Source organism: Acartia tonsa, chromosome 10 (genome assembly GCF_053477335.1).
Source record: "Acartia tonsa isolate MP-2025a chromosome 10, ASM5347733v1, whole genome shotgun sequence".
NCBI classification, from domain to species: domain Eukaryota; kingdom Metazoa; phylum Arthropoda; class Copepoda; order Calanoida; family Acartiidae; genus Acartia; species Acartia tonsa.
Window position 1 is genome coordinate 22,944,281 of NC_137269.1, and position 26,944 is coordinate 22,971,224.

Below are 26,944 nucleotides of genomic sequence, written 5' to 3' on the forward strand. Positions count from 1 at the left end.
GAGGGAAAGAATGCATTGGAATTTCTAAAGTGAGACTTCAGAGTAACAAAATACAACAACGATGCAACAATATTTTATACAAGTAAACCTTAATTGTAGAGTAGATACGCTATTAAAAAAATAAAAAGATATCTACTATAGAAGATTTATTTTATCTACAATTCTAATTACATCTCTTTCTTTTAGTATTTTTATAAACAAAGTTTTAAAGGTTTTTTTATTACTGTAAAGATAAAAATTTAACTGTTATATTTTACATTTAAAATTATTTAAAATCACAAAATTAGAGAAATTTTAAAAGATGTAGCACAAATTAATACTGGTTAAGTATCTTATAAAGTATTTTAATTTGTTGATATTAAAAAACTTCATGAGATACTTTAACATTATTAATCTAATTTAAAAATAAATTGTTTTAAAACACCCAACCCCGGCGGAACCTATACTTGCGGGGCAACCTTTACCCAATATAACCTAACCTAACCTTGCCTAAAGTAATCAATAACACACGGAACACTAACCCTACCTCCTTTATTTTAATTAATTTAAAAATAAGCGAGAGTTCTATGCTTGACTTGAAACTTTGAGGGAAACCGCCAAAAAAAGGAACTACAATTTTAAGACGTACAGAGCATAGTTATACAGAAGGTATGTTGACAACAAAGTTTAATTAGTAACAATTGTTTGTGACAAAATTCATTATTTTACGACGATTCCTCCGTTTCTGCTTTTCCATCCTGTAAACATTTGAACATAGATATTTCATATAATGTTTTTTTTTTTAAATTTACTTACCTTGTTCCTTGTTACCTTTTTGGTAGTTATTTGTTGGGGTTGGGAGAGATTTGACATATTTATATTATTATAAACTTTCTTGAAGGAACATTGTGCGCGACATTAATAGTTAGTTCGAGTAGGGGAATGCCTTGGCTCAACAGAGGCAAAACTAATTAGTATGCATATTTAGGACTTTAAGACAGAGGTCAAACAATTAAAGGGTTGGTTGTCTGAAGCAAGTTTTGCCGCGTGATCAAAGTTATGATGTTAAGTTATCCAGATTACGGGTTAAAATCTTAATTCGCCCATTTCATCTTCTAGCAAAGCAGTTAGGATTTTTTTTTGCTATTTTCTAATTTGAATAAGATATCTATGGTTCCTTAGCAGTTGATTTTGCGCTTGAAGTTGAAGATTTTCTCGCCTCATCGCCTCCTCCCTCCCCATCCGCTTCTCCGCCTCCACCATCATCCCCATTCACTGCCCCCTCCTCCTTCTTCTCCTCACCCTCGCCCTCCGCCTTCACTCCGTTCTCTGCCGGGGCCTCGCCCCCTTTCTCCGCTTTGTCTTTGGCCTTTTTGCCGGATTTTGGCGTCTTTTTGGGACTCCGTTTTTGTGCTTTTTTCGGGCTTACTTTTTCGGCTGACTTTTTACCGTTGACATCTTTCTTTTTGTCATTCCTAAAAACAGTATTTTAAAAAAATGTAACAACATATTTTCTTGGTACTACGTCAAACCCTAGATACGTCCATAATAAATTTTTATTTATATTTTTTAGTTTAAATTCTAGCGTATGTCGTTCTAGTGTTTGTCGCACTTAAAAAATTCTACTGTTTGTCGCGAAATTGAAAATTCTAATGTTTGTCGTAGTCTAGTGTTTGACGCATCTATTGTTTGTCTGTCTAGCGTTTGGCGCATCTACTGTTTGTCAGTCTAGCGTTTGTCGCATCTACTGTTTGACGTATCAAGTGTTTGACGTAGTACCGTTTTCTTCTCCCTTCAAAGGGCGTTTTTTTGTTCATTTTTGTACGTGCAAAGCTACGTTTCCTTGTGACGTTGCCTTGTCTTAGGCATTAAAATACGAAAAAGTTAAAGAATATTACAAATCAATATATCTCCAGAGCTTTTGAGTAACATGACTATTTTTATATTGATATACTTTCCACGTGATGACAAATAAAATTGTGCCATCAAAATGGTGTAAAGTTTTGCACCAACCAATCAACATTTTATAAAAGTAATCAAAGTTTTTCCCCAAAGAATGCGAGAACGTATTCAAAAACCTTTGAATACTAGCACAATTTATAATCCAATGTCCCCTCCCCTCCCGTATAGCTTTACCTATCAATTTTGGGAAGATTTCTGACACCGGCTGTTTTGCGCTGAGTGCCGAGTTTCGGATCTATTTTGGTGGTGGGACCTGTCTCGGAGTTTTTCCTACTGGGGGACCTGGAGGACTTACGGTCCAGCCGGGATGGGGATGGAGAATTATTGGACCTGGAAAAAAGAAGGATTAGTATATTGCAATAACCATGTAAAATATTTGTGTTTGCGTGTTCCGAAGGATCTTGCTTAACGCTGAACCGATATCCCGGGAAGGTTTATAATTATTTTTTGAGAGTGTAACCCCCTCCCTCCCGCAACCAGCAACACAGTCAAAAACAGCTGCATTACACTAAGTGTCGAAAAAATGTACAGTACAATTATACTCACGTTTTTCTGTTAGGTGACGGCGAATTAGCTCCTTTCCTTGTGGGCGGGGGCGAAGACACTAATTCTGAGTGTTTCTTGCTAACAGGATAACCTCCGGGCACCCAGCCACCTAATAACAAGGACAATTGTAAACATATTTAGATTTTAAAAAAACTGTTTTGGTTGGAAGACTGCTGCGCTACTAACACAAATACATGTAAGCAGCTTAAAGTGTCTAATAAAAACTAACGTCACAAAATACAAAGACAGTATACATTTTACCATTGGTCAATTACAATATATACTGGACTATCATTAGTCATTTGTATTGTATGACGTCATTTTGTATTAGGCACTATAAGCTGCTTCAGATACCGGTACACCAACGAACCTCCTACAGGGACAAAGGTGAAATACCTGTGGTGGTAAGTTGCGAGGGGAGGGGTGTCAATCCATCCTTTAGTTTATCTCCAGAAACCAAACTTCCAGGTAGACCTGGCAGAGGTACACCTATCTGGGCTCCATGCCGGGTCAGCTGGTCCAGGGTTCGAGTCAAACTTATCACCTGAAATATTTCATCCGTATATTGGTGATTACTGGAACTAAGAGGCTTCAAGTGTATCAGTGACAAAAAGACGACCAGAGAGACTTTTAGTTTAGATTAGCTATGCTTAGAATATTCATTAAAATAAAATCTATTAGTCTATATATTTGACTAGAGTTGGCTCGATATAACTATCTCGCTATTGGCTAGGTTTATTCAATGATTTATTTACTTTTTATGGATTTACAATATAAAATACGCTCTATATTTCTATAAAATCCTTTCGTGGCATTCTTTTACTAAAAACCCACCTTGTATTGGCATAGTTTAATAACCAATTCAAAATTAATCTAACAACCTTTACAAACTGGCATTTTAATTCATACATTTTATTTCACAAATTCACGTTCTTTAGATTTTTTTGAAAAAGACGACACAACATGTTGTAACATACACAGGGGTGGGTTTTTATAAAAAGAATGATGCGTTATTTTTTTTATCTTTCCTTTGTCATGAAATTTATGTACTTTTCTCTGTCTCTCTTTCTCTCCCCCTCTCTGTCTCTTTCTCTCTCTCTCTCTATCTCTGTCAACAATATTTTCTGAAACAATATTTTTCAATTTTATATACTTTAGCATGTAAACTAAGGCTGTAAAATTGTATTCTTTATCCAATGCTGATGTGGCTCATTTGGTTAAGGCGTCAGGTGTGAGATGTTAAGTTTCAAGATGAGTAGTTCAAGACTCACCACTGAAATTTTTTTTTCAATCTTATACTTTGGCATGTAAATTAAGGCTGTAAAACTATAATCTTTATCCAATGCTTATATGGCTCTTTTGGTTAAGGCCTCAGGTTTGAGATGTCAAGTTTCAATGTGGGTGGTTCAAGACTCACCACTGAAACATTATTTCTTTCAATTTTATATACTTTGGCATGTAAACTAAGGCTGTAAAACATTAGTCATTGTCTCAAGTGATTTGCTCTTTTGGTTAAGACGTCAGGTTTGAGATGTCAAGTTTCAAGGTGGGTGGTTCAAGACTCACCATTGAAGCATTATTTTTTTTAAATCTTATTTATTTTGGTACATAAACTAAGGCTGTAACACAATAGTGATTGTCTCTTGCTGAATCAGGTCTTTTGATTAAGGTGTCAGATTGAAGATGTCAAGTTTCAAGGTGGGTTGTTCCAGACTCACCACTAAAACATTATTTTTTTAAAAATCTTATATACTTTGGCATGTAAATTAAGGCTGTAAAACTATAATAATTGTCTCATACTGATTTAGCTCTTTTGGTTAAGGCGTCAGGTTTGAGATGTCAAGTTTCAAGGTGGGTGGTTCAAGACTCACCACTGAAACATTATTTTTTTCAATCTTATTTACTTTGGCATGTAAACTCAGGCTGTAAAACAATAGTAATTATCTCATGATAATTTAGCTCTTTTGGTAAAGGTGTCAGGTTTGATAAGTCAAGTTTCAAGGTAGATGGTTCCAGACTCACCACTGAAACATTATTTTTCTTTCAATCTTATATACTTTGGAATGTTTACTAAGGCTGTAAAACTAAAATAATTGTCTCATGCTGATTTAGCTCTTTTGGTTAAGACGTCAGGTTTGAGATGTCAAGTTTCAAGGTGGGTGGTTCAAGACTCACCACTGAAACATTATTTTTTTCAACCTTATTTACTTTGGCATGTAAATTAAGGCTGTAAAACTATAATAATTGTCTCATACTGATTTAGCTCTTTTGGTTAAGGCCTCAGGTTTGAGATGTCAAGTTTCAAGGTGGGTGGTTCAAGACTCACCACTGAAACATTATTTTTTTCAATCTTATTTACTTTGGCATGTAAACTAAGGCTGTAAAACAATAGTAATTATCTCATGATAATTAAGCTCTTTTGGTAAAGGCGTCAGGTTTGAGATGTCAAGTTTCAAGGTGGGTGGTTCAAGACTCACCACTGAAACATTATTTTTTTCAATCTTATTTACTTTGGCATGAAAACTAAGGCTGTAAAACAATAGTAATTATCTCATGATAATATAGCTCTTTTGGTAAAGGTGTCAGGTTTGATAAGTCAAGTTTCAAGGTGGATGGTTCCAGACTCACCACTGAAACATTATTTTTCTTTCAATCTTATATACTTTGGAATGTTTACTAAGGCTGTAAAACTAATATAATTGTCTCATGCTGATTTAGCTCTTTTGGTTAAGACGTAAGGTTTGAGATGTTAAGTTTCAAGGTGGGTGGTTCAAGACTCACCACTGAAACTTTATTTTTTTCAACCTTATATACTTTGGCATGTAATAGCTTTTTGATATTTTAAGTGACTTTAGTATAAGATAAATGTTTAAAAATATTTTTTTACTTTTACCAAATATTAATTATTATCTCAGAGAGTGAAAATGATAATTAGTGTTAAGGGTAGATTTGAACCATCTGACCTGAACTTGAACCTCATCTCTACTCCTGAGCTACAATGACAGACATAAAAGAGAATAAAATTTTAAATTATACTATAAGAATTATGTTTTTGTCTATCTTGTCTTTTTTCACCACTGATAATTGGTCTCCGTCATAGCTCATTTATAGAATGTCGGTTAATTTATCCGTATGATGCGGGTTCGAGGCTCTCCGAGAGGGGTGGGGTTTTTGAAGTTGTTAAAAATTGGAAGAATTTATAAAAGAAAAGTTGTCACAAATATAGGTATTAAATTACTAGAATTAATATGTCTATCAGAGATTACATTGCTTATTTTTGGAGTTTGAACGAAAAGACAATCTATTAAGCACAATATTTAGGAAATTTGGGTTTTGCCTTATGAATATATAGATGTTGAATCTTTATTCTTACACACAAAAAGACTTACTGGTAGATTTACATTTAGATACAAAGTAGCTACGGTGTTTTCTCAAAAAAGTGCCTGTTGATCACTAAACCCCCACCCAGGGGCGTCCAAGCTTTTTTATTTGGGGGGAGTAAAATTTTGAAAATGAAAATTTTTTTTTTTTTTTTGGGGGGGGGGTTAATCTTTATTTCATAGAGGCATATTTTTTATTCGGGGGGGGGGGGGTAAAAATTGAAAATCCAAAATTTTGGGGGTGCCTACGTCTATGCCCCCACCACACACATACTTAAAAAAAAAAAAATTGAGGAAGAGAGTTGATTTTACCCTATGTATAACCCTTCGGGGCTACCCAATACCAACACAACCTAACCAATTTTAACCTAACATCAAAGGAAAAACGGATCTACTGCAGTTCATATGCTGGTAAGCAATATTTCCAAAAATCTATAAATTTTAAAGGCTGCTAGCTGCCAAACGACTGAACGTACAGATCATACCCGCACACCATTTTAAGCGGCATAAGAAGGCCTATAAATAATCTGGAATAGCCAAGATCCAATTATGCACAGGGAAAGCTTCACTGAAGAAAAAACGCGTAAAATAGGTCTTTTTCGCGCATTTCTCTGCACTGCGAGATAATTATGAATTATTAATTTATGGCTATTCCAGATTATTTGTAGGGCCTTCTTATGCCGCTTAAAACAGTGTGCGGGCATGATCTGTACGTTCAGCCGTTTGGCAGCTAGCAGCCTTTAAAATTCATAGATTTTTGGAAATATTGCTTATCAGCAATATTTTACCGTAAACTGCAGTAGATCTGGAAAAACTACTCGACTCCATTATTTTCAATTTATTTTCAGTGCTCAACAGGGTTCATTTTGAGAAAGCGCCGTAGCTACTCTACACTTACTTCTGCTCTGTAGGCTTTGGCAAACTCTTCATGATGATGATATTCTTTACCCTCTTTGTCCAATCTGTACTCAACCTCCATAATGTCTGATCTAAACAAGAATAGTTTTTATTAAAAACTTACGCCTTTTTTTAAATGAAAAAAAAGATAACGGTAATTTCGTGTACAGTCTTACAAACCCAATAAAACAACTAGAACTCACACGCTAAAGCAATTTAATAATTAAAAATCTAATGAAAAAAAAGCGTAGTTACGTAAACTTTTAGACAGACAAATATATCAAGTTTTCCTAAAGGCATAAAAACGAAGCATATTATGAGCCAAGGCTTTTCTACAGATAGGATCATAATCTAATAGTAATCCAGTATTTGTACAATTCTGTTCATGACTCAAAGCAAAAATGATTCAGGAATTATCAAAACATCAGAATTGCTGGACTAATAATTCTTAGGTAAGCACTGTATTGGTCTGTGACAGGTTTTATTACCCCCTCCCACATCTCACCATCTCTTTTGTCTTGCGGTGTGAAACGTTGGAGGGGTGAACAAAGCGTAAGGCATTTCAGTTTTGATACAAAATGAAAAAAAAAATATTTTTGAGAATTATAATTATATTGATAAGGTAAATGAATTGAGGGGGGAAATAACCTTGGTCAAAACAGTTCTCAGAATATGACAATATAAAGGGGAAAAATAAAAACAAGGTTGACAACATCCATAAATGCGAAGCTCAGACAAATCAGACATAAGAACAAACAATTATAAACTAACACCAAGTGACAGTGTTTTCATCTTTTAAAGTCAGCACAAAAACTCGATTAGTCTATTGTAAAATCTATATTAATTCATAATACTTTAGATGGACATACTCACATTTTTAGACATAATAATAGAGATGCTTTGCTCAAATGGATCACCATTTCAAAGAACAATTTTAACAAAAAATGGATTTTTAAAAGATTAAACATTACTGACTTCCTTCATAAATCAATATTTTGAAAAATAAAACTTTTCTAGTCCCTTGCGGTTTTTTAACCATATTTGGCCTATTCTCTTGGGAGGGCCTCTCCTATACCTTACTTAACCTAACCTAGAAATAGGATTAAAAATATATATTCAATATGCGGGAAAACGCCATGATTCTAACCCAACCTAAGTTTTAAAATACTTCGCTTCCAAACAGAAAAGAAATAGAGAAAGAGCGTGAAAGGGATAAAAAGGGAAAATGAAGTATAAAAACACGACAGGGGAAAATAAAACAAGAAACACTGCTCAGAATGTTAGCGTAGTTTTTTTTTCTCGAAAAAATAAATAAACAAAAATAATTGAAGCAGCTTATAGTGTCCCTAAAAAAGTGGATAAATGTTTCAACATTTGGCCAAAATATGCCGATTGACGTCATATTCTCTTCTAATATGACGTCATTCGGGAAAGCTCGGCCAAGTGTCGTAACACATCATTTTTTTGGAGACACTATAAGATTCATCGTATTTATCTGCATGTAAAGACTAATTTTTTAATGGACATTTAGCAAAATTTAAGATTTATTGAGTAGCTGTGCTACTTTTGATTTTCCTGGACAATGTTGCCTTGATGATAGGATAATCCTGGGCCTAATATTGTACAGTATAATAAATTACTATAAAATAAAGTATACCTCGAGTTACAAATCCTATTATATAAAGTAGTATGATATTTTCTGTCTATAACGAAGGATCTCGCTAACTGCTGAAACGACATAAATCTTCTTTGCAGAAAAGCTATCTATTAGTCCAAGAAAGGTTTTAAACTATTTTTGGTGTGGGTACTTTTAAACTTGTGTACATTCTCGGTATGCTGGGCATCTGTCGCCTGTAGCCTCTCAATGTCATGGAACTGTATAAAATGTCGAACAACAAGTGCAAGGGAAATGTCTGTGGTTGACATGGAATAATCACAGCCAGAGAAAGAGTGGACAATGGGCTGTTTATTACACTAGTCCCCAGAGTTTTATAATAACGGGGACTTTTATTGAATTTTGATTGGTTTGATTTCATTTAGTTGAGGCTCCCAACATTACAACCACTAATTGTTATCCACAAAAAAAGATAATTTTGTGTATCAAAATTGGGTATGTATCAATTTATTGGTCATTGTCTTATCCATTTGTCCCTGGTATCCTTTGTGAAAGGATAATTATGTCGATTAGCATCGTACAATCGGGCAGTCATAGAAAAAATAGCCCTTAATTTTTTACAATCAATGAAATAATTTTTCAACTTTAGAGAACGGGTTCCTTTAATTTTGGGTCAGAGACGTCAAAGAGGGCGAAAAGGGGGTTTTTGCAACTCAAAACCTAAGAATTATTATATTTTACCCCTCTCTTCTATCCATATTTTTAACCATCAAAATAAAAAGCTAACCTCGTTGCTTTTGGTACCTTTAAAAAGTCCATGCTCTTTTACTCCCTTTTATTTATTGAAATAGTTAATACAGAACAAGCTACCTGTTTATCATCTAAAGTTTTCTATGATTGTGGGATAGGGGGGGAAGTTAAAAGTTTTTAACATCACAAAAGTTGTAAATTTGCTTCCTTTTCAAAATATTTTAATTTCTTCTATTTTTTGTTCAAATATTGTAAAGTCTTGACACCTGGGTTGTTTTTTTTATGTTTGTAAAGTACAATTTTTGGATCATGAAAAGAAAACGAAGTATAGGATTTAATTGCATTTTCACAGTATGTTATGTTAGGTTAGGTAAGTGTTTTTCATCGCCCCGTAGGGTCAGGAAATAAGCCCCGCAGGGGCTAGAAATAAGAGAAAACCTACTGTGAAAACACGAAGAAACCCGGTTTTTTTAGCATGATCCCATTTTTTGTTTTTAATGCTAGATGTGTTCTATCAAGCATAGCTTTCCTATGTTTTCTTGTTTCATTTAAATTATCTTATTATTTAAAGTAGTAAGGCTTTATTTTGTCTGAAGCTTAATGTCTTAATAATTACTGATTGGATGGGATTGTATTGAGCAATAATTCTAGCCCCTCTCTGATCCCCCTTTCGAATACAAATCCTCTAAATGATGAGGGTGTACCCACTAATCCTATTATTTAAAGAAGTCAGGCTTTATTTGTCTGAAGCTTAAGATCTCAATAAGTAATAAACTAATTGAGTTCTCCTTATTGAGGAAGCATCACATGTTTAATTACTTAGGTAATTAAAATTTCAATGCCTTACTTTAAATCATTTCTAGTTTTCTCGAGCTGTACAACCAATCTTTTAAGTTCAGTTTCACTCAATTTGTCCCAATCTAGCAGCATGTCTGGTACAGGGTGAATCTTGTCATTCTGGATCTTTAATTTTATCTAAATAAACATATTTAATTATACAGGGTTTTTGTTAAAATTTGGGCATTCATAATTTCTTTTTTTTAAATACACAATTAAATATACACAATTGCATTTAAATCAATATAATTACTAAAAACTTTATTAAAAACAGGGTTGATCTAATTATTCTGGATTAATTAAATAATAACATATAGAACTAAGGATTGAGGGGGGGGGAGATATTTGTATCTATACCTGATCCCTGCAGGAGACAATAACCCTGCAAAGCCTATAATTTTGTAGGGCTACACAATATTCAATATAACCTAACCTAACCTGATCTTAAGTAATAAACAAAACAAAAAAATATGATTATCCCCTTCCTATTCTAATTCAAATGAGGATTTGGGGGGGGGGTATTATTGCTCAAGAGGGTACTTTGTGTGATAGCGCTAACAAATGACTTACCTCTTCTAATTCATGTTCTAGCCACTTCTTTTGTTCTAATAATTGTGCGTTCATCTGTTTCTGACTTTCATACTTCTGTTTGGGCTCACTGTCCTCGCCCTCGATATTTCCTGACAAAGAAGAAAAGTTTTAAGAGTGTAAAATGTAAATTTTCGTTGATTTTTTTAAAGGTACCTTCAATAATTATGTCCTTCCAGGAAATTTTATACTGGTTGTCTTTTTTTCAGAAAAAGACATAAAAATAAAAATTTTAGGGTCGGTCCCCGTTTAACCTCCCCCTTTTATTTAAATATTACAAACTAGGGCTGTTTCACTCAAAGTGCATATTCGAGCAAAAAACACCCTTTTCATTATTTTAAACTAAATTGAAAATAAGGAGGCGTTGGGTAGGTTTTTGCGTGTTGTTTTACCTAGGACAGGTTAGGTTAGGTTAAATTGTATAGAGACTTGCCCTGCAGGTTTTGTGCATCTCAGGCAAAGCCAACCCACTAACAGGGTAGATAAGAAAAATATCAGTTTTTTATTTATTTCTAAAATTAGGAGGGGGGGGGGGGGGAGTTCTCTGCTGGCTTAGCACTTTAAGGGAAAGCATAACACTCATATAGAAACTGCCTAGAACTTTTAATATGCATAATTTCTATTCACGGAAAATTATTACTTATAATAAAAAATGTGGTATGCAGTTTTTTTGTGGTTTGCATTCATATCAAACTTTCAAGGTTTTACAGCTTAATAATATACTTCAAGAATATTTTAGTTTTAGAAATGTGTCCTTCATTGGAAATCCTTTAATATAAAGTAGTAAGTTTGTTGTTTGTTTGTCCTTTAAGACTTCGCTAACCACTGAACCGATGTAGTTTTTCAATTAAGAAAAACTTTAAAAGCTCCAGGAATGGATTTGGGCTATTTCACATATGAATGTAAGTCAAATACATCTGGTGCGAATCCAATAGTGTAATAGTTATTTCTCGCATCGTATTATAAACAGCTTTCCGCGGATATAGAATGTACAATTATAAGATTAAATCTTATAATTGTACATTCTATATCCGCGGAAAGCTTTTTTTCGTATTTATGAGAACCAGTTCCTATCTACCGGATTCGAATGAATACGAGAATAATTATTTCTTTGATCGTATTATAAACGGCTTTCCGCGGATATATAATGTACAATTATAAGATTAAAACCAGTTTTTTTAAACAAAACTATGAATTAATTAATCTAGCTGTGATTTTTTTTAACGAATCTTAAGGTATAAATTGATATACATTTTAATGCAGTTGACACTATTGCCTCTTCTATGTATTAAAATTATTGTTGGAAAAATTAGTACACCAAAAGTTCATAAAACTTAATTAAAATTAAAATTTAATAAAATTAGTTTTTCATGCCAACGAATATGAGATCATACTTGTAAAACTGATTAAATAATTTTTAGGATCTACATTGTAGCCCTTGACCTAATTTCCGAAGAAAAAAGATGTACTTCCTTTTAGTCCACAGAAAACAAGGACTATTTAAATTTTTTAAAACATGTAAAAATTCACCAAACCTCTCTTACGAATTGTTCTTTATCGTGCAATAAAATAGTGGAAAGGTTTTATGATTTTTTCTCGTATTCATTCGAATCCGGTGGATAGGAACCGGTTCTCATCCATACGAAAAAAACTATGTCTTACATCGTATTATATCCAGCTTTCTACGAATATAAAAATGTACAATCATAATTTAAAACCAGTTTTTTAGCCCGTGCCTTCGGCACCGGGGGCTAAAAAACTGGCTTTAATCTTATAATTGTACATCCTATATCCGCGGAAAGCTGTTTATAATACGATGCGAGAAATAAATATTCCTATATTACGATTATATTTTCTGTAACAGTAAATTGTTCTTAGAAAGGCATATTAAATAAGTGACAAATTATCTTGCGATAATCAAGATTTAAAAAAACTAGCTTGGACCTATACGAATCATATTTGAAGCAATTGTAAGCAAGTTAAAAAGTCTTAGAATAGAGACATACATACACACATTTAAGCATCCTGTTTCTTTACAGGGAGTGAGAGGACATTGGGCTGTTTATAACACTAGTCCCCAAAGTGTAACAAAATGTTTTTTATTCGTTGGCTCAACATCTTTGGGGACTTAAATTTATTCAGTTGTGTGTTCAAACGTTTCAACCACTAATTGTAATCTTCAGAAGAGATAATTTTGAGTATCATCATTGGGGATGTAAACTACTTTATATTATTGTTTTATCCCTTTAGATCCCTGTCTTACCCATTTCCAACTGTTGGACATTTCTTTCCATCATTTTGACATTTCTCTCCAGTTCCTGGTTAGCCCATTCCATGGAATCTCTAAAATAAAATTACAAAGATGACAACATCCATATTGATAATCAATAAATTAGATAGTCAGACAAACGAACAGTACATTTGATATTCAACATTATTTCTAAGCTAAAATCCTATAAGAGATGTACCCAAAAAATAAAGGATACTTTATAAAAATCTCATTCTTTCAAATCATTCTATGAAATGGTAATCCCAAAAGTCAAGAATAATGTATAGTGACGAAGCCCAAAATACATAACTTTTGCACCACGTCGTCATTTTATGACGTCACAGGAAGACGACGTGGTGCAAAAGTTATGTAATTTGGGCTTCGTCATGTATAGTCAACAATCGAAATAAATCTAAAACAATATTTTAGGGGCAGATATAAAGGTCGTCAATTCTACTGAGTGTTTACCCCCAACGACATCTGAGGTTTCGTGATATTTTCGAAAATTCATTTCGTTGTTAGTATAAGCTGCCAAAAAGTAAATAGGATAAATACATCACGGTAAAAAAGTTTATCATGTTTAAAATGAAAACAAATGGACACAAGGACTTTTTGATATTGATCTCAACAACCATTTGAAATACTAACTTTGTAGGCTCCTGAAGAATGAAATTCCTGTAATTAACTAAAATCTATTTTGATTGAAACATTGGTCTAACCCAGAGAGAGAGAGAGAGAGAGAGGGGGCAATGAGCTGTTTATCAAACTGGTCCCCAAAGTTTTATAATAACTTGGCTTAACAACTTTGGGGACTTGAGTGAATTTTGATTTGTTGGTTAATCAAGTTGAGTGTTCAAACGTTTCAATCACTAATTTTAATCTAGAGAAGGAATAATTTTGTACATCACTTTATCGGCCATTGTCTTATCCCTTTAGATCCAAGAAAAAGCACACCAACCATACCAAATGTCTGTGCACACATACGTCCAATTAGAAGTATATAAAATGTGGGTGCTATCACTCAAAGTACCCTCTTGAGCACTGATTCATTCTCCCTAAACATTTTTTAAAAGGGGAGGGGTGGGGACGCGTAGTTTCTCGTTTGTTTGTTTTACATTAGGTCAGGTAAATTAAGGTTATATTGTATAGGCCCCACAGGGTTAGGCCCCCTCCCCACAGGGGTTAAGCTTTGTAAGGAGATAAAACCACCTCCCTCTATTTCCATTTATTTTATAAATAATGGGAGAGGGTATCAGCGCTCATATGGCCACTTGTGGGAAGGCACCAAAGTTTGGGTACCTGGCCCGTGTTTCTGCCTCAATCTCCTGCCGCAGTCTCTCCAAATCTTTGTCTGTGATCTCCTCCCCTCCATTCTCATCCTAGCAGAAACAAGAACAATATATATTACAAGCGGCTACGCCCCTCCAATTTAAGTTGAATAGTTTTTTTTTATTTTAAAATTTTTTTTTTTTTGTGGGGGGGGAGGGTTAATTTTTTCTAGGTGCGATTTCTCTTAAGAGGGTAGTGGTACCCTCCCCCAAAATAGTTATAGACCTTCCCAGGACCTCAGAAGCTACCCTGTAAAGAAGAACCATATCGGTTCAGAAATTAGCGAGATCTTTCAGTACACACGGACAGACACACTGTTACTTTATTATAAGGATTTAAATGTAATTTAGCTTTAAACAAGGACGACAACATTCAGAAGTAGCGAAGCTAAAAATCATGGAATGGACAATTGGACAAGCAAGTTTAGATGTCAAAAAGAAATAGAAAGGGAGAGAATATGCAAAACATATAGAAAATCACAAAACCTTTAAAAGATTTATATCCTTTGATCTCATATAAATATTCAATGAAAATTTCAGCTGCCTAGCCTTTTAATATGATACATTACTGGAATTGATCATATGTTTTTTCATTTAATTTTTCGTGGAAAATTATGTGTAATACGAAGCGATACATGATTTTGTATTATGGCTGGGAACTGGAGCCATGCTGGAAAATGAATAAGATGAAATGTTTTTAACAGTTCTCTATCTAGTTCCAAATGTATTTATATTGAAAAACTAACCATACTTACTATTTTTCTATGGTTTTAATTTAGTTCACTTATATAACTGTTCGCTATAACTATAAACCAAACAACCAATTAACTTGAGCAAAAATATTACAAAAAGTGCCTAGTAACCTTTTACAAAAGAAAAATAATAAAATTAAACAAGGACAATTATATCCTCTAACGGTGAGTAAAATTGGACAAATTATCCTTTTTCTAGCGGCTACGCCCCTTGATGCCTCTAGGGGACCTTGTGAGAAGAAGGGGCAAGAGTCGACCCACTCCACTTTATATTTCAGTTTTTAAAATAGTAAAGAAATTTTTTCTAGAGGCTATTTTTCTTGGGTGGTTGGTGCTACCCTCCCCCAAAATAGTTATTAACCTTCCAGGACCTATGAGAAGCTACTACATGATAAAATAAAAAAGTAAGGTTTTTTGGTTTGTTTTTTAGGATCTCACTCATGAGTGTTTTTTAGGCTTAACATATGTAATTATTATGTATGGTATGTATGGTATTATAAAATTATGTTTGCTTTGCAGCCATTACAGCATGCATTTTGCAAAATTAAAATTGGCTTATATTTTCATAATAAGAATGCACAGTAATTTGGGAATGTTGAAATATTATATACTAGCGACTACGCCCCTAGAGGCCTCTAGTAACACTTTAAATGTTTTCAAGTCTCCACGATACCTATCTATTTTGCGATCAAGTCTCTACGATACCTCTTTATATTGAGTTGAAGTCTCTAGGCGAATTTTTTTTGTGATTTATCTTTGGAGGGTGGTGGTACCCTCCCCCCAAATATTTATAATTCTTCCCAGGACCTATGAGAAGCGAACCCGATTAGCTCAGTGGTTCGGTACACAAAAACAGACAGACAGACAAACAGACAAACAGACATCATGTTACTTTATCATAAGATTTACTGCCTTTTTCCTCTTTGGGAGTGACTAGTGTGAAATTATTTAAAATAAACTGACTGATGGACAGACCGACCGACAACTACATATAACTTGTAATTTGTAGAGAAGCTTTGCAGCTAGAAATGCATTTACTAGTTGTAAACAATGAAAAGTTTCATAATTGTTTTGTTAATCCTGATAGTTATTTCTTTTTTAATTTTGGCATAGCGGCTTACACCCTAGCCTATAGTGGTAACTAAGAAGTGATAATGGATATAGAATATAAGTGGATATTATGACAAAAAATTGGGGTTCCTAAAATGGAACTCCTTTATTGGTCAGTTTGGTTATCTGGTAGTACGTGATAGGATGGGGTAAAAGGGACGAATAGGGGGTAGCGTTATTTTAGCCCGCTGCAATTTTATTTCAATAATAAAATAAGATTTAGGGAATTCACTACTTTAACAATCATTAGCTGCTTCGCCCCTATCCTCTAATGGGCTTTGCCCAAAGAGGTTTGATCAAACCAATTTTTCGTATTTTAGATTTAAAAGAAAATTTTTTTAAAAAATTTCTTTGTGGGGGGTATTTTTAATTTTTTTTGGGGGGGGGGGTTGGGGCTATCCCACTATCCCACCCCCTAAGAAAATAGCTATAAACCTTCCCGGGACCTATGAGTGGCTACCCTGTAAAGGAGAACCCGATCGGTTCAGCGGTTAGCGAGATCCTTCGCTACAAACAAACAGACAAACAGACAGACAGACATCGTCATACTTTGTATTATAGATTATATGAAAGTAACAGGATGTCTATGAGTCTAGTGTGTCTTTTTGTACAGAAGGATCGTGCTAACCGCTGAGCTGATATGGTTCTTCTTTACAATGTAGCTTGTTATAGGTCATGGAAAGATTTATTTTTGGGGATGTTACCACCACCCTCCCAAGAGAAATCTCCTTAAGGGACAAAGACGCTTGTGCTATCAAATAAAGAAACAAGGTTGAGATTTTTCCCTAAGAGGAAGCTTCAAATAGGTCTAAGGATGGGTTAGGCCTATTCAAACCTAGATGCTAGGGGGCGTAGCTAATAGTATGAGATAGACAGATAATAATATAAATTTATTTTATTTGCAGATTCCTTCATTATACACTTACATAATCGAACTAAAGGCAATGACTTCATAAAGTTTGGGTTTGGTTCGTTTAATTTAACATTAATAGAAAATTTGATCTAGTACATAGTAGAAACTGCGAAAACAACTAAACAAGGATGACAACATCCATAAGTAGCGAAGCATAAACAATTAAATTAAGAATTTATATATTAGTTGACAAAAGCATGTATATTAGGAAAAAATCACGAAACCTTTTCAACATTTGTTTTAATTTCTTAATATTTATTTATATTTGAGTACCATGACTAACAGACCGATGGTCTTAGTAAAGAACAGGAAATTTAATTTTGATATTTTTAACTACAAAAATTTAAAAAAAAACGGACCATAAACACCAAAGATATGAAGAAAAATGTGAAAAATATAAAAATAGCCAAAAACCTGCAAAAAGGCAGTCTGACCGCCATTGATGTGTTCTTGAAACGAAAGGAAATTTAATTTTGATATCTATAACTGAAAATCTTTGGAAATTGGGCCATAAACACCAAAGGTATGGAGAAAATGTGAAAAATACAAAAATAGCCTAAAACCTGCTTAAAGGCAGTCTGACCATCATAGTTGTTTTCTTGAAACGACAGGAAATTAAATTTTGATTCTATAACTGAAAAAATTTTGGAAATAGGACCATAAACACCAAAGATATGGAGAAAAATGTGAAAAATACAAAAATAGCCTAAATCTGCTAAAAAGCGGTCCTATCGCCATTGATGTTTTATAGTTAATTGTGCTCCTTGGTAATGGGAATGTTGTCAAAAAATTTCAGCCTTTTATCTTTTATAGGAGCCGAGAAAATCACGTTTACCCCAAACTAAGACGGACAGACGGACAGACGGACATTTCAAATTATAGAGTAGCTTCGCTACTAAAAAACATAACATTGGACTGGTTATAAAATCACAGGGCTTTAAACCTATTTGGGTGCCTTTTTTAAAAAAAGGGGATTTTCATGCATTTTTAAGTCAGGTTTAGACTTTCTAATTAAAATAATTGACATTATATATGTTGACTATATGGATGACTAATATCGAGAAAACGTTATTTCAATGACATAAATGTAGATATAATTTATTCATTTAATTTGATTTTTTCTATTTAACAATTTTAACGTTCTTGTTAGAGTTGAGTCAAAATTGTTTTGAATTTATTTGTAATAATTTTCCTTATGCAAACAAGAAGCCTAAATTGTTTTTTTGGCAAATTTAATTTTCTTTGCATTGGTTTATATTGTTGTATTAAGAAATTGAGTCATTTGACAAAATTAAATCAATAGCTTTTCAGGGATTGCAGGGGTGGGGTAATTTGCAAGGATCTAATGGGATAAAACAATGACCGATATATTGATGTACATACCCAATGATGAAAAACAAATTTACCCATTCTTAATATTATAATTAATGGTTGAAACGTTTGGACACTTAACTTAATGAACCAACCTATTAAAATTAAGAAAACTATTGTGGGTTTCTTAGTATTTCATTTGACCTACTTTATTTTAATTCTTAAGAATGTGCAAATTGGTCAGTTTTAAAACGATTTTTTCAGCTTCTGTGTTTTAATTTAATCAAACAGGTATTGCACAAATCTTTTTAAATAAGTAATATGGGAAAAAAAGTGTAGGATGGACATACTTTTATATTAAAGGAGTAGTTGCGCTACAAAACTAGAAACAATTGAATAACAGAATAACAGAATGCATCTGTATCATGACTTGATTATAGTTTGGAGAAGTCGATAACACTTTCTACCTCCCACAAATAAATTAAATGTCAATCGTTTTAAAAATGTGAACCACCTTTGACATTCTACAATATGTATGTTTTTGCCATTATAATTAAAACAAGCCCAAAACCTGACGCGACTGTGGCAGGAAGGTGGTAGTTTCGAACCTCTGCCCGACTCCACGTCATAACTGAAGACGTTTAAATAGTTCCTACTGCTGCTATGTCAGGTGCACAATATAAATAGTTAAAGTAGGGGAAATGCCTTGGCCCAAGTAGGCGCAATGTATTACCATGCACAATTAGAACTTTTAGACAAATGTCTTGCAATTAAAGAGTTGGTTGTCTAATTGGTGTTACCTTACTTAATACCCTGGGTGATTGAGAGTGTGTTTAATGTGTCGTGGAGAGGACTAGTACTCGAAGAGGTCCCCAAGAGGTCAATGGCAAAAAACCTGTCATTGTTTTTGAGATACATAATACACACTACTTTGTTTATCAATGTATCTACATCAAAATTACATTTAAAAAAAACAAACAATTAAAAGCAATTCTTAAAGAAAAGTTTTTTTTCATAATGAATCATAATAGTTCATAATGCAATTTTTATTTTAAATTTCCATTGTTTATTTATTGCAATAGATATTGCAATTATTCTTTCTATGTCTTACGGTCGGGCAGCTGAAAAATTACCTTTCAATCCCTCCTTAAATCTGTTTGGGAATGGTTGACAAAAAGGTCTAATTTATTCTGAGATCTTACAAGACAATCATCATATCCTTTTATAAAAGTAACACCATGTTTTTCAGTATTTCTGTGTATGTGTTTGTACAAAAAGATAAGTAAGACATGGCTCTTTATCTTCAGTGAAGCTTCCTATATGTCCTGGGCACGTTAAAATCTATTTATCTCCCCCCTCCTATGAGAAATTGACCCCCCCCCCCATCCGAAAAAATGTTGGGTAACCTTATTATTATTTCAAGGAGGGAAGAAAAAAGATACTGCTAAAGGACAGAAAAACAGCCCAAAACCTAAGACTCAATTCTAAAAAACTTGAAGACCATCACGTAACCTATGTGAAGCCTTTCTAAAATGGAGAACTCAATCGGTTCAGTATTTATGGAAATTTTACGCTACAGACAAAAAAAAATACATAAAGATTTATAGGATATGAGTCTGATTTTTAGCCTCCCAACTTTGTTCTGATTAGTTTGAAGAAATAGAATATTAAAGTACTGAAAGGTGAGCTCATTATTTTTATTTACAATTTAATAATATTATTTGGTTTAATCGAAAATTTATCTTTATTTCCAATAATAGCCATGCCCAGCTTAATTAAGTTGGGAAGAGGTATTTTTGTGAAAAATCCCATAAATTGCGTTCCAATAAAACTCCGTCAGGATTGAATTTTGTATTTTTTATGCAATCATAATATCTATTACACAAAGTAGAACGATGTCTGTGTCCGTCCGTCTATCCCTTAAGATCTCGGTAACCATTGAACCGATCAGATTCTACTTTTTAGGGAATATACTACGGGTCCTGTGGTGGTTTTAGGCTATTTTTAATCCTCCCCATTTTATAAATATTTTTTAAATTACCATTTTGGGGCTAAGCCCCTAGAGGCTATGGGCGAAGCTGCTAGTACCTTATAATAAAGTAACAGGATGTGTGTTTGTGTGTCTGTCTGTATGTCGGTGCCGAAGGATCTCCCTAACCGCTGAACCGATCGGGTTTTCCTTTACAGGGTAGCTTCTCATAGGTCTCGGGAAGGTTTTTAACTATTTTGGGGAAGGGGAACCACCACCCTCCCAAGAGAAATCACAAAAAATATTTTTTTTTACTTAGAGACTTGGTCGCAACATAGATATGTTACGTATCATTTTTTTTTAAACCAAACATTTTAAGTGCCATTAAAGCATAAAATCTCAATAACTACTGAACCGATTGTGTGCTCATATTTAAAAAAGCCTCATATAGGTCCTGTGATGATTTTTATGCTATTTTAATTACAGACCAGGGATAGTTTTGAGCCCTTTTTAAAATCGAAGCTTTTCTATAATTAGGGTCGGTCCGTACGTCTGTCACAGACCACTAGCTTTTTCATTAATTTAGGCATGTTAGAATTGTTATCGATTTCAAACTATGCATGACGATTCCTTTAGTATTTAGGTACGATTTAGAAAGCGTAGAAACTCAATAATCATTACAAGAATGTCCGTACGTCCATTTCAAACATGTTGATTTTTTTCTTTTTGAACAACAAATTTTTCTGTGATTTAATCATCCGATTGATCTGATTTTTGGTATGTTGATTCCTTGGACAACAAAATATAATGTTATAGGCGAACCAACTCTATAATCAAGTCCTAAAAATGTAAGTATGTCTATAAACATTATCCTGTATCAATCAGTTTTTCAAAAAAAATACTTACAATTTTGCTTAGACTCTTATACATTTATATTCTGATTATTCAGTTCTGACACTATATAAGTGTTAATGTCCGTTTGTCCTACCGTTTGAGTGAATCGCTTTTATGGATGTTGTCTTCTTTGTTTCTAGCACAAATACAGAGCCCCAAGATGCTAGGGGCATAGTCGCTAGTACGTTATAAACACAATTTTTTGTTAAATACGAATTAATTTAACCATTTTTAGATTATTTTATAATATTTTCTTCGTTTGAATAAGTACTAGCTACAAAAGACAAACTTTAACATGTTAGGTTAAAAATACATTAACTTCCATTTCCTATCCCTATAACCCTGTCTATCTATAATACAAAGTAGCTTGATGTCTGTCCGTCTTTCTGTCTGTCCGTCCGTCCCTTAAGATCTCAGTAACCACTGAACCGATTGGATTCTACTCTTCAGAAAATATACCTACTTGTCCTTAGGTGGTTTTAGGCTATTTTCTTTTGGGGTGGGACACCCACAACCCCCCCAAAAACAAAAAATACCCCCCCCTCATTTTTTTCTAGTTTATTTTTTTTTAATTACCTCTGTTGGCAAAGTCCCTAGAGTCTAGGGGCGAATCCGCTAATTATGATAAAAGGCAGTAGATTTTTCCAAGAATTTGCATATTACAATAATATCACAAACACCTGAGTATTTAAAAATAATATTCCATGACAAATGAAAAGGGAATACATGTTTCTTAAACAATACTAAGGTTTATTAAATCCAAAAAATATTTAAATATTAGTAATAGTGAGAGTATAGTTATTTCTCGCATCGTATTATAAACAGTTTTCGCGGATATAGAATGTACAATTATAAGATTAAAACCAGTTTTTTTAGCCCCGAGATGCCGAAGGCACGAGATAAAAAAAAACTGATTTTAATCCTATGATTGTACATTTCTATATTCGTAGAAAACTGGATATAATACGAGAAAAAATAATCTATAACCCTTTCTGGTACCCAATATTTTTCAAATCTTTGAATATTGGTGTCTTTTTAATTTTCCTTAAAGGAAGCCTGCAAGAAATACCTTGCTTTAACTGCTAATATTTTAATCCACGGATGAGAGAACGTGTAAATAAAACTTTGGGGACTAGTATAATTCAAAGCCTAATGTGCTCTACCTTCTCCCTGAATGCAAGGGAATAAAAAAGAGTGCACGATCACACTACCACTTTTAAAATCTAAATCTTTTTAAATATAGATCAACTTAGTTCTATTGTAGGCCTTTTTATATAGAGGCCTCTAGGGGCACTTGAGGAGGGGAGAGTCAAATTTGATAACCCAATTTTTTATTTTAGATTTTAAAAGAAAAAGTAAAAAAAAATAGTTATAAACCTTCCCGGTACCTATGAGAAGCTACCCTGTTAAAGAGAACCCGATCGGTTCAGCGGTTAGCGAGATCCTTCGGCACACACAAACAGACAGACACACAAACACTCATACTGTTACTTTATTATAAGGATATATTTTGAATCACCTTTTTACAAGTTTATTACTTTTTATATCTAACTTTTGGCTGTATTATTAGCATCTAGGGGTTTTGTATGTGAATTTGGAGCGGCAGAACAAAGCCTGAAACAATCTAAACACCTAGTAAGAGTTAAAATAAATTAGCCTTGTATAATATGAAGAATGCAATTGATTTGATTAACGACCAGACAAACCTGACAGCTTTTATAAAAGGATGATTTCTATTAGTATTGGCAGTAGTGTTATCTAAAACTTAGGATTAGCATATTGATTGATAAAAATCTTTTTAAAAGACATAAATAGATAAGAAAGGTCGCATACTTTTTGATTTTATTAATAGGGGGTGTGGGGTAGTTGTAGTATGTATATTGGTAATAATAGTTTGCCAACTTTTATTATACGCAAGGGAGTATTACCCTCACCATACCTGGGGGAAAATTACAGGGAGGGGGGGACAAACAATGGGCTGTTTATTAGACTAGTCCCAAAAGTTTTGCAATAGCTTTTACTGTTCGTTGTCTCAACAACTTTGGGGACTTTTATTGAATTTTGATTGGTTGGTTCATTAAGTTGAGTGTTCACAAGTTAAAACCACTGAGTGTAACATTTAAAATTGTAATTTTGTGTATCACGGATTTTTGTCAGCAATTTCTAATGGAATCAATCATGGCCCCATAATTAAACCGAAAGAGTTTCTTTTTAAAATTGTAATAATTAATATGAAAATAACACAACCCCTCTGATAATTAAATACAAGGACAATTTTGTAGAGGATTTTAGATTTCATTTTGGCATCTATTTTTAAGAAGGATTTTTTTATAGCTGAAGCGCCACTGCCGAGCCCTGATAATTTAATTTTAGCGTAGAGTACATACGCTTGTTGACCGAGAGTTAGTCGGTTTGCATCGAAAAATAAAATCTTCACTATATAGGATAACCAAATCGGTTAAGCAGTTAGCTAGATCCTTAGCTACAGACAAAAAATCTTACTAGTTTTAAAAAGCAAAGCTTTTCTATAATTAGGGCCGGTCAGTCCGTCCGTCTATCCGTCAGTCCGTCCGTAACGGATAGCTTTTTTCGTTAATTTAGGCATTTTAGAATTGTCCTATCGATTTCAAACTTTACATGGTGATTCCTGTAGTAGTTAGGTACGATTTAGAAAGCGTAGCAACTCTATAATCGTTATCAGAATGTCCGTACGTCCATTTTAAACATGTTGATTTTTTAAATTTTTAACAATAACTTTTTATGAGATAAATTCATCCGATTGATAGGATTTTTGGATTACTGATTCCTATTACAATAAGGTACAAAATTTTGAGCGAAGCATCTTTTTAATCAATCCCTAAAAATGTCAGTATGTCCTTAAACAGAATTCTGTATTTAAGAAGTTTTGCAACAAATTTACGTATAATTTTGTCAAAACTTATATACTCATATTTTGTTTATACAGTTCTGGCACTCTACAATGTTCGTCTATCAAATCGTTTCAGAGCATCGCTTTTATGGATGTTGTAGTCATCCTTGTTATGATAGGATTTGCGATGTCGCACAAGTGTGCCCTAAAATTTCTTAGGATAGCCAAGGAGTTAGGATTTTCAGGGTCAAGAATTCTGACAAAAAATTTCCCCACACCTACTTCCTTATTTTCTTCTACTTTTTGTTTTAGTTACGGCACAAAACAAGTTTTACGCCATCATTACGCTACTAAAAATATACAATTTTTTAGCAATTTCAATTGGAATTAGTTGCCTCCTGGGTTTTACATATTCCTCTATATTTAGGTAAGGAAAAAATGTATAGTATTTGGCCGAATTACATTTAAAAACTTATTAATTTATTTAGCATATCTTATACAAAAATTCACTTACCTTACTCATTTTTGCTGTTAAATTTAACTTTTCACTTTAAAAAAGTTTTATTTTATTTTTGTAGTTTTTTATTAAGCACTTTAAAATATAACTTTAACTCGACACTGAAATGATAATATTTCATCATTTTTACACTGGAACATTTTTTACTGAAATAAATTACTTAATTTACGAAATTAAATTCATTTTATTAAAATATGTGGTTAATTAATTTGGCTGGTGTCTAATCGAAAGCCCCCCTTCCTGATTCAATATCAAACCCTGTTGGAATCCCACTTAACCTAAACCAATCTAAGCATTATAGATACATTTTATAACAATTAAGTTTTTGCATTGGATGAGATTAACATTTAACTTTAAATATACTAGCGGTTTTGCCCCACGAGGTTTTATCAAATTATTTGTTCGTAATTTAGATTTTAAAGAATTTTTTTTTAAAATTATTTTTTTTGAGGGGGGGAGGGGTATTTTTTATTTTTTTGGGAAGTTAGGGGTATCCCACCCCCAAGAAAATAGTTATTAATCTTACCGGGACCTATGAGAAGCTACCCTGTAAAGGAGAACCCGTTTCAGCGGTTAGCGAGATCCTTCGCTACAAACAAACAGACAGACATCGTTCTACTTTGTATTATAGATATATGTACATATATATATTGCCATATTGATAACAGTATTAGCAACTTAAATATAAAAACTTGCGTAAATACAGACTTCCAGGTTTAAGGACATACTTACATTTTTAAGACTTGATATAGAGATGCTTAGCTTAAGATATTGTACCTTGTTGTCTTAGAAATTAACGTTCCTTAAATCAAATGAATAATTTTATCATGCAAAAAAATGTTGCCAAAGAATGGTTTTAATGTAAGTACAGACTTTCTGGTAAAGATTTTAGAGTTGTTACGCTTTCTAAATTGTACCTAACTATTACAAGAATCTCATCCAAAGTTTGAAAAAGATAACACAATACTAACAATTAACATGAGTAAATAATGAAAAGAATAAAACGTGACGTAAATATAGACGGACGTACTACATATCATATTTATAGAGAAGCTTCGATTTTAAAACTAAATATGAAAATAAGTGCACGTAATTATCTATCTGACCCTTTATATATTACTAGCGGATACGCCCCCTAGAAGCCTCTAGGGGCACTTACAGTAAGAGGGGAAAAATTCGACCTCATCCCATTTTAAATTTGAGTTTCAAAAGATTTTTTAAAATATTTTTTGGGGGGAGGGGGGCGAAGACACCCTCCCCAAAATAGTTTAAAACCTTCTCATGACCTATAAGAAGCTGCACTGTAAAGGAGAACAATATCGGTTCAGCGGTTGGCGAGATCCTTCGGGACAGACAAAAAACGCTTACTACTTTATATAATAGGACTAGCGGCTGCGCCCCTAACATTTAGGAGGCTCTGTAATCAAAGGGGGAAGATATATGTAAAACAAATAGCCTAAATCCATCCCGACGCTTAGGTCTAAAATCATAATAGCCTAAAACCATCCCGAGACATAAGTGAAGATTCCCCATAAAGGAGAACTTAATCAGATTAGTAGTTATTGAAATATTATGCTTTAGACCAAAAAACCTAAGTTCTTTATATAATAGGATTAATCTTAAAAAATCTTTTGCACGTGTACAAAAAAAAATTAATTTTTTCACTTAAATAAATCACTTTCTAATAAATATTCATTGACGAAATACATACTATTTGTTTATTATATTCAAAATAAATTTTCTGTTAATTCAAATAACACATTTTTATTGTAAATAACTAATAACATAGTTTTGTAGGTGTTTGATAAAAAGTTAGTGAGGTATTACTGAGAAACTACCCTCCTCAACCTTGCAGCCCACGTCCCCTTCCACAGCCCCAAAATTATTCCCTAACCCATCATTTTTTCTCCCATTGTCATTGCACCACCCCCTGATAAAATTACGGAGGAAACCTTGATTGTTATTGAGGCAAATACCCCCCCCCCCCATCCCTCCTCACTCGATTCTACCTTTTCATAGCTTTGATAGCCTTAACTATTTGGAAGTTGTTTATTTTTAGTTGTCTTGACAACCGAACAAGAAATCAGAAGTCATTATCCCATACAAGTTAAAAGAACTCCAAAAGACTCCAAAATTGCAGCTTGTACCAATAACAAAATTAATTCGGGAAAAAATCACGAAACTTATGCGTGTTTTTAGGCTGTCGTTGGGGGGCAACATATCGTAAAATTGACGACCTCTCCATTTGCACCCCAAATATTATTTAAGATTTATTTCGCTTGTTGGTTATACCTGCCACAATTGACTTAAAATGTATTTTCAGCTTTTACCAACAACGAAATTGGTTTGAGAAAAAACAACACTAAGAAGAATTGACCTTTTGATCTGCCCTCCAAATATCATTTAAAATTTATTTCGCTTGTTGGTTATCTATTTATATTTAATTGTATTTCAGCAA

General features: G+C 33.4%; 1 protein-coding gene across 1 annotated transcript; it reads right to left on the bottom strand.

The window, feature by feature from the left end:
* Positions 1 to 1,147: 1,147 nt before the first annotated feature.
* Positions 1,148 to 24,630, bottom strand: LOC145330724 (uncharacterized). Its single transcript, XM_080175389.1, has 10 exons — positions 24,484 to 24,630; positions 14,123 to 14,202; positions 12,818 to 12,897; positions 10,537 to 10,646; positions 9,977 to 10,104; positions 6,766 to 6,856; positions 2,884 to 3,031; positions 2,488 to 2,596; positions 2,116 to 2,271; positions 1,148 to 1,454 (listed from the first exon to the last, which is right to left on the bottom strand). The coding sequence occupies exons 1-10, from the start codon at positions 24,490 to 24,492 to the stop codon at positions 1,148 to 1,150; spliced, it is 1,218 nt and encodes a 405-aa protein (XP_080031515.1). The 5' UTR covers positions 24,493 to 24,630.
* Between the last annotated feature and the right edge of the window lie 2,314 nt (positions 24,631 to 26,944).